This window comes from Thunnus maccoyii, chromosome 16 (assembly GCF_910596095.1).
Source record: "Thunnus maccoyii chromosome 16, fThuMac1.1, whole genome shotgun sequence".
In the NCBI taxonomy this organism is placed as follows: Eukaryota; Metazoa; Chordata; class Actinopteri; order Scombriformes; family Scombridae; genus Thunnus; species Thunnus maccoyii.
The window spans coordinates 1,480,131-1,489,662 of NC_056548.1; the positions used below are offsets into that span (position 1 = coordinate 1,480,131).

Consider the following 9,532-nt stretch of genomic DNA (forward strand, 5'->3'; position numbering starts at 1 on the left):
GTCTTAACACCCAAGACTTAGGATATGATTTTCTCCTTTTCATTACAGTGACCCTCAACATTAAGCACAGTTATAATGCTCTTTGGGGCAAAGGGTCATCTTTGTGTCATTAACTATCCAAAACCCTGGAAAAAGAGCCTCTGTGAATTTTTCCTCAGATCGTGGTGCCTCATACAGGAGGGTCATGTCCTCCAGATCAGGGGTGACACTGAAGTACTGCAGGATGCCTGCCTCGGTGTCTAGGTACACTCCTACTCTGTTATTGAAGGAGCAGATGGGGGTAGTAATCTTATCGTTGCGGACATTATCATGCATGAACTCACGCTGCACAATGTCCTCTAAACTCCAGGAGTAAGTGTTACGGCCAAGTCTACACTCATCACCGTCAGTATCCCTCGGGATTATTTCATAGGAGACTGCTATTCCAACCCCCTGAGGCCCCTCCCATTTTATCTCCCAGTAGTTCTTCCCAGTCAGACCCTGTTCACACAGCAGCTCGGGGAAATTAAGGAATCTTTTGGGGTTCCCGTCTTTGTTTTGGGGAACATCAACCCGCTCCACTCCTTTTTTGTCTAAAGACACCTTGAGTTTGGAGTTAGCTGTGTCAGGGTCCAGAGTCAGATCCACCCAATCTGATGGGAGGAGAAAAACACAACAGGCAGATCAATCACACCAATCGTATAAAAGTTAATGTACAGTTCAATTACGTTCCATAAATGCAATTTCTTCCATTATTTGTCTCAGATGCACTTAACCACAATATTCAATTTCTGTCTGGTTCTCTGCATGTTCCTTTGCATGAGACTTCATGATGAACTATATGTTAATGTGTGTGTGTGTGTGTGTGTGTTGAGGTGACTTACATTGTAGGTACCACTCTCTGTTATAGGAAGGGATGGACCTGTCTTTCTTTTCTGCTGCCACCTGTAGAATGAAAAAGTGAATGATTTGTGAGGTCAAGTCCTGAATAAAACAAACCAAAGTGCTTCTACACTTCATTACACACACTGTCACACACAGCAACATGAGACATACATCATAATCTATTCAATGTCCAGAGACACAGACCTGCTGTAGATCCTCTCTCTATCTGCTCATCTAGTCTCACAGTTACAAATGTCATATTTAGCTGAAAAAATACATTGAAATATCTTCCAACCTCATTTGGTTACAAATCGTCCCATGAAAGTCAACTTAACGTATCAACATTGTGATCATCTCTATGCTGCCATGCATGACTGCAATATATAGTGACTTCCCCCTTTCTTACCTTTGCATTAAGAGCCATTTTGCTCATCTTTCAACAGAGAAAATGTTGGTTTATTCTTCAGCAAAACAACTTGAAGCTCTCACTTCAAATGTCTGTGATGCAGTGGATTCAGATCAAGGTTGACTCAAATATATACAGTAGGTGTCTCCTGTCCAACTGCTGAACTGAATTTCTTCATACTGTCACTGAGTCATGTTTAGGTTATATTTCCTCATTCACATCTCTCACACACCCACATTCATCAGGTGTTGTTTTTTGGGGGAGGGGGTTCCACTGAAGAAGGGATCGGTACATTTCCTGAACCTCTCTCAGATTTCTCAGATTTCCACACCTGTCTGTTTTGTCTTCACTTGGATTAATTAAAAGTTGCACAATGTATTCTCATATGAACAGTATATTTCCTTGAGTTGCCTAATACCAACTCTGGGTCAGTTAGCTGCTGAACTTCATGAAAGTCAGCTGCAGAAATGATGGTAATGAAATGTGACAGATGTAGTATGAGTATCTGTCCAAAAATATCAATGACAATAGAAAACAAACATGTCATTTGAGAGTTAAGGATGGTTTGGTTTCACTCCGGGTAGGTTACACTTCTGGAATATGGTGACACTGGAGGATGCTTTGATGACCTGGTAAAATTATGGCAATAAGTTCACAAACATAATGATCATTGTAGCTAGTCAGAGAGTGTGTTGTGTGTTTTGTTTGACAATACTAAGCCATAAATTGTACACAAAGTATTGTGGGTAACTGAGTTTTATGACAAACTACAGGTATGTATCTGCATTAACATACAGTATGTTTCAATACAGCTGGTGACAGCCAGGATGAATTCAGTTTCATTACATCTCCTTTATAACCACCTCCTGACTAAATAATCATTTGTAAAACGAAATAAAATACCATAAATGTTTGTTTTTCATGAAAATTATACATAATATAATTCAGTATATATTTTTGTGTTAGTGGACCATGAACCTCAACCGGCATTTGTAACTGAAGAGCAATTTACAGAAAAAGTGTTGAGTTGTACCTCAGTAGATAAACTCGGTCCTGCATCTATACAGCTGACATGAAGTCTTGCTGATAACCTTTCAAGCAAATATTCAATACAAGGCAGCAGCAGGTCCTGCAGTCAGAAATGATGAGAGAGCTGAGAGCTTCTATCTTTCTCCATGTGACTGGGGAAGAAAACAGAAGAGAAGAAAAAACTTTATGAATTCTGAAGGAAATTCTTATACCAGAGTTTGTATAGTTATTTTTTTGTTTACTGTCTTCTGTGTAGTGGGTGGTCCTTAAAACTAATTGCACTTATTTGAGTAAATATTGCTCAAATATAGCACATCCTAAAGACAAGGATATTGATATTGCACATCATTGACACATGAGAAAAAAGATGAAACTGACATTTAAATCTGCTTTCAGCTTGATGAGACAAATTTGACCAAGTCAGAACATCACGTTTGAGGAGTTTAAATGCTTTACTTCTGATCAGAAACAGGCAATTAATGGATCACACCATCAACTGTATGCATTTTGAACATGTGTCATGTCAAGAACGCAGTTAGCATGAGACATCACCGATCCTGCATATGTCTGACCCTGCAAGGGAAAAACCTGCCCACCAAAACCTCCACAGCCATGAAGGCTGCAACAGTTACACACTCAAAGCTGTGAACAGTGACTTCAGTGCAAGGAGGACATTGTCTTTTTACCTTGCCTGTTCTGCAGAAAGCTGCAAATGACCAAACTGTTCCTGGCTTCCCTTCATTGAGCCTTTCAGGCTCAAAAATTGTAAAATGCCTTTCAGATGGATGCAACACTCTTGAAATAGCTAAACTATTGAGGCGTAACCACCGGACAATCAAACGTTTTGCTGCATATAGTTGACACAGGTTGCAAAAAACACATGGAGAAGAAAAGGCGCAAAGTAACTGTAAAAAACTTGAGTAGAATTAAATGTGAAGATACCAGGAACTCATTATTCACCAGTGCCACCATATTCCAGTAGTGCAACCTACCCGGAGTGTCCAGAAGCACAAAGTGTGAGGTGCTCAGAGACATGGCCAACAAGGTAAAGAAGGCTGAAACACGACCACTACTGAATAAGATTCACAAGTTGAAGTGTCAAGATTGAGGCAAGAAATACCTGAAGACAGATTTTTCAAAGGTCTTATGGACAGATGAAATGAGAGACTCTTGATGGACCAGACGGAGGGGCCTGGGGCTGGATCACTAATGGACATGGAGGGGTACTGGTATGGGCTGCTATCATTACGGATGAGTTAGTTGGACCTTTTCGGATTGAAGATGGACTGAAAATCAACGTATCAACAGAGTACTATTGTCACTCTGTGAAATTTAGATTACACAACTGTTTTTTACTCCCTTTGCCGTTAGACCAGCAGTCGGCTTGGCAACATGGTGACTGACAGCTCACCTCCAGATTTATTAGTGCAAGCAGGGACACAAACATGGCCCCAAGTTTATTCAGTTTATATCAGTTTCTACAAAATCTACACAAACTGATTCATTTTGTTCTGATGTGTGTGGCTAGCTTTGAATTACAGACAGTCCGTGTTTCTTATTTGTCTGAGCAACATATTTGAAATGTGTTGCAGCGTCTTTAACTAAGGCTGTTATTCTGTAGATCTTTGGAAAAAAGGATTTTTAACGCAAGGATCAAAGTTGACTCAAATATATACAGTAGGTGTTTCCTGTCCAACTGCTGAACTGAATTTCTTCATACTGTCACTGAGTCATGTTTAGGTTATATGTCCTCAGGTGTTGTTTGATGGTTTCTACTGAAAAAGGGATCGGTACATTTTCTGAACCTCTCCCAGATTTCCACACCTGTCTGTTTTGATTGATCACCAGCAGCTGTTGAAGCTGTCAGATGACATATATGTTTTCTATTGTAATTGATATTTTTGGACAATTTTACTGAATAATAGCCCAGAAACGTGACAACTCAAACACTGGCCTTTTGTCAAACTAAGCAGTGAGCCAACAGCAGCATTATAGGCTTATATTTACATTTATGGATATATATGTTTGTTTTTATCGGCAAGACTAATGAATTTTTGATGCCAAGATATTCTTGTTCTTCAGCCTGTTTGTCTTCTCACATAGTTGCCATATTCATACTGTCACTGAGTCATGTTTTAGTTATATTTCCTCATTCACATCTATCATGTACCCACATTCATCAGGTGTTGTTTTTTGGGGAGGGGGTTCCACTGAAGAAGGGATCGGTACATTTCCTGAACCTCTCTCAGATATCTCAGATTTCTCAGATTTCCACACCTGTCTGTTTTGTCTTCACTTGGGTTAATTAAAAGTTGCACAATGTTTTCTCATATGAACAGTATGTTTCCTTGAGTTGCCTAATACCAACTCTGGGTCAGTTAGCTGCTGAACTTCATGAAAGTCAGCTGCAGAAATGATGGTAATGAAATGTGACAGATGTATTTATTCATTTAGTCGGGAATCAGAGAATATCTGTCCAAAAATATCAATGACAATAGAAAACAAACATGTCATTTGAGAGCTAAGGATGGTTTGGTTTCATACCTGTACATGCATATTTTTGTACGCTCCTCGCGGGTCATAGACAAGAAGGGAAAGCCCTCATATTTACTGGTGTATTAGAGCCCCCATGCACCGTAAACCCAACAATGCTCCTAGTACAAGTAAGGAGACAGGGCCCAACCAGGCCTCAGCAGATTAAGAACAAATTAAGCAACGAAATGCAAAATATTGAAGCTTAAAAATGACATATATGTTTTCTATTGTAATTGATATTTTTGGATAATTTTATTGAATAATAGCCTAGAAACGTGACCACTCAAACACTGGCCTTTTGTCAAACTAAGCAGTGAGCCAACAGCAGCATTATAGGTTTATATTTACACTTACGGATATATATTTTATAAGGAAAACATTTTTTATAGAAAACATATATGTCATTTTTAAGCTTCAATATTTTGCATTTGGTTGCTTAATTAGGGCCTGAGCACCGAAGGTGTATTTCGTGTGTTTGTTTGTTTGTTTCTTTCTTTTTATTCCGCCACTTCAGACCTAAATTTGACCCCCTAAACATGATCAAAAACTCACCGAATTTGGCACACACATCGGGTCTGGTGAAAAATTTGATAAAATATAAAAATTAATCCTCAAAGCACCAAAATGTGCTCTCTAGCGCCACCTATGTAACAAAAATGGCCGCCACGGCCTGTAGGAATGTCATAGAAAGATCAAACCAAAACCAACTTATTCATCTCATCAAGACCTACAAATCATATACTGACACCCCTGACCTAAATCCAACAGGAAGTCTGCAATTAGCCTTTCAAAATAAGACTTTTTCTCAATTTTGGCTCCCGAACAAACGCTATCTCCTCCAAGGGCGTTAATGTTATCAGCTTTAATACATGACTTATGACACTGTGCTGAAAAAACATTGTTAAAACTTTGTATAAAGTTTGGTGTTATTATCATTTATTTTACAATAATTATAGGTCTTATATGTATAATTCAGTAGTGGGGATGACCTATGAGAGGAAGGGAAAAAATGGAGTGAGGGTGACAGTTTATTGATAAAGTGCTGCAGAAAAATGAAATCTAAACTACAGTTTGTAGCTCTGTACTGCAGTTTTTCCTTTACTAGGGCCCGAGCACCTAGCAGTTCGCTCACACTCTCCATTCAAATATATGAGTATTTTTCTGTGTCCAGCTGCAGTTACTTGTTGTCTCTACACACATGACAGTACACATGTCAATCAAACTATGACCAGGTCATGTGGATTAAAAGTCTTTACTTTTCTAAAAATAGACTTGATGAAAATTAGAAAATTAATTTGTTTTACACACAAACTCGTCAAAAGTTTTCAATTTATTTATTGAAATTAAAGTGAATGGGCCCAAAACTTGCATCATTTTGATGACACAGGTGTGAGCAAGGCAGCCATGTCTCACTCTGCAGAAAATTCTCATCCTCACACTGTTGAGATTTGATGTTTCGCCATGACAGAGGTAGTTCCTATAACTTTATTGTAAATGCTCCAGTCTGCACCAAACTTTGGTGTTTGATAAGAGTCCCGGCCTTATCAAACATGCCTGACGTGCGTGAAGGTGCGAGGGCCCGTTCAACGCTGCTTACAGCTTTAATTTGTTCTTAATCTGCTGAGGCCTGGTTGGGCCCCGTCCCCTTAGTTGTACTAGGGGCATCGTTGGGTTTACGGTGCATGGGGGCTCTAATACACCAGTAAATATGAGGGCTTTCCCTTCTTGTCTATGACCCGCAAGGAACGCTGTAGTCAAAATAAAAATATGCATGTACAGGTATGAAACCAAACCATCCTTAGCTTTCAAATGACATGTTTGTTTTCTATTGTCATTGATATTTTTGGACAGGTACTCTCTGATTCCCGACTAGATGAATAAATACATCTGTCACATTTCATTACCATCATTTCTGCAGCTGACTTTCATGAAGTTCAGCAGCTAACTGACCCAGAGTTGGTATTAGGCAACTCAAGGAAATATACTGTTCATATGAGAATACATTGTGCAACTTTTAATTAATCCAAGTGAAGACAAAACAGACAGGTGTGGAAATCTGAGAAATCTGAGAGAGGTTCAGGAAATGTACCGATCCCTTCTTCAGTGGAACCCCCCTCCCCAAAAAACAACACCTGATGAATGTGGGTGTGTGAGAGATGTGAATGAGGAAATATAACCTAAACATGACTCAGTGACAGTATGAATAAATTCAGTTCAGCAGTTGGACAGGAGACACCTACTGTATATATTTGAGTCAACCTTGATCTGAATCCACTGCATCACAGACATTTGAAGTGAGAGCTTCAAGTTGTTTTGCTGAAGAACAAACCAACATTTTCTCTGTTGAAAGATGAGCAAAATGGCTGTTAATGCAAAGGTAAGAAAGGGGGAAGTCACTATATATTGTAGTCATGCATGGCAGCATAGAGATGATCACAATATTGATACGTTAAGTTGACTTTCATGGGACGATTTGTAACCAAATGAGGTTGGAAGATATTTCAATGTATTTTTTCAGCTAAATATGACATTTGTAACTGTGAAACTAGATGAGCAGATAGAGAGAGGATCTACAGCAGGTCTGTGTCTCTGGACATTGAATAGATTATGATGTATGTCTCATGTTGCTGTGTGTGACAGTGTGTGTAATGAAGTGTGGAAGCACTTTGGTTTGTTTTATTCAGGACTTGACCTCACAAATCATTCACTTTTTCATTCTACAGGTGACAGCAGAAAAGAAAGACAGGTCCATCCCTTCCCATGACAGAGAGTGGTACCTACAATGTAAGTCACCTCAACACAAACACACACACACACACACACACACACACAAACACACACACACACACACACACACACACACACACACACAAAATACAGACAACGGGAGAGAATTCCAATAGCTTTGAACTAAAAATGTAGAAAACAAGGTAAAACTGATAAGCTGAACGCCCGACTTAATTGCTATTGCATATATTATTATTACTTTATATAAACTGCATCTGACATTTGTTCATCCCTGCTTTCATTGACATTTTTATTAATTTTCATTGTACTTTTTTGTGATGCAGTATTTCCTTTACTGTTTTATTGTCATTGTGTCTACTATGGTTGTTATCATTCCTTGTTACAATCCGAATCTTCCCTTGTGGGACAATAAAATGAACAATGGAAAGATTGTGCACGGAACTAAATTAAATATTGTTTTTACCAATTATTAAGTGAATCTGAGACAAATATTAAATTATAGATGTCATGTATGGAAGGTGATAAACTGTACATTATCTTTTATAAGAGTGGTGTGATTGATCTGCTCGTTGTGCTTCTCTCCTCCCATCAGATTGGGTAGATCTGACTCTGGACCCTGACACAGCTTACTCCAAACTCAAGCTGTCTGAGAAGAACAAAAAAGTGGAGTTGACCGATGTTACCCAAACCCATGATAAGAGCCCCAAAAGATTCCGCTATGTACCCCAGGTGCTGTGTAAAGAGGGTCTGACTAGGAAGAGCTACTGGGAAATAGAATGGGTTGGGGCTAAGGGGGCTGGAATTGCAGTCTCCTATGACACAGTCCGCAGGGACACTGCTGGTGATGAGTGTAGATTTGGATGCAACCCTCAATCCTGGAGGTTTCAGGATGGTGTGCAGCGTGATTTCTTGTACAATGATTGGAAGACCCCCATCTCCTCCTACTACAACATAATAGGAGTGTACCTAGATGTTGAGGCAGGTACCCTGCAGTACTACGGTGTCACCCCTGATAGGGAGGAGATGGTCCTCCTGTATGAGGCACCAAAATTTAAGCCCAGTGCTCCTCTTTATCCAGGGTTTTGGTTGTGTGAAGGGACCAAGCTGACGATCTGCCCTAAACAGCAGTGCAAGAAGTCCCAGAGGACCTGAGACTTCTTGGAGGAAAGTTTAGGGAATTGTGGCATTAAAGTGGAATTACAGAAAGTATTTGGACAAATGAAAAAATATTTTTGCACTGTTACATAAAAAACAATGTACACAGATGTATAGCTTTAAATTACTTCTTTTTCTGAATAAAACCGTAAATTTAAGAACCTAAACAAATTGTACTGCTCATAACTTAATTCTACTGATCATCATATTCAACATTTTTTTTGTGATTTGATGTTTTTGTATCTGTTTCAGCTCTATGGATTCAATAAATGTCTTTTCCTGTTTTACTGTTACAGCTTCAAGGCGTTCATGTCTTAAACTGTACCACTCTTTACCAATACAATCTCATTTCACATTAGCATTGCTGTCTTGTGGGTCTGTGGGAATTGAAAGCTATATGTTTTCACTTTTTGTATCCATTAAAGTCACTCCTGAAAATAGAACTGTAGTTTGTATTGCTGTAAATGTTTGTATGACAGAAAATGAATGTTAGTGTTCACATAAAACACAAGAGTGATGAGAGCAGTTTGCAGTCTCCACCTTCAAGTCCTTGATCTGTATAATATATATAATATATATATATATACTGTATAATATATATAATATACTTGATCTGGTAGTATCAAAAGGGTTAACCATTGACAATGTGTCTCATATCCCTGTCTCTGATCACTACTGTGTGTCTTATCTGTAACTACAACCACAAAAGATTTCACGGTGCAAAAGCGGAGCTTAGATGATGCTGCAGAAAATGAGTTTGCCGAGCTTGTAAGTACTTTTGATGCATATAGTGTG

At 38.9% G+C, this 9,532-nt stretch overlaps 1 protein-coding gene across 1 annotated transcript; it reads left to right on the forward strand.

Annotated features, from left to right (window-relative positions):
- The first annotated feature begins 7,053 nt into the window (after positions 1 to 7,053).
- LOC121881580 (stonustoxin subunit beta-like) lies at positions 7,054 to 8,791 on the forward strand. The gene is made up of 3 exons (XM_042389452.1): positions 7,054 to 7,211; positions 7,558 to 7,618; positions 8,175 to 8,791. Exons 1-3 carry the CDS (start codon positions 7,185 to 7,187, stop codon positions 8,732 to 8,734), a joined length of 648 nt encoding a protein of 215 aa, XP_042245386.1. The 5' UTR covers positions 7,054 to 7,184; the 3' UTR covers positions 8,735 to 8,791.
- Positions 8,792 to 9,532: the final 741 nt, after the last annotated feature.

Coding starts and splice junctions, on each gene's coding strand:
- LOC121881580 (XM_042389452.1), top strand. CDS start 7,185: ATGAGCAAAATGGCTGTTAATGCAAAG. Junction 7,212..7,557: donor AAATGGCTGTTAATGCAAAG/GTAAGAAAGGGG, acceptor TTCATTCTACAG/GTGACAGCAGAAAAGAAAGA. Junction 7,619..8,174: donor CAGAGAGTGGTACCTACAAT/GTAAGTCACCTC, acceptor TCCTCCCATCAG/ATTGGGTAGATCTGACTCTG.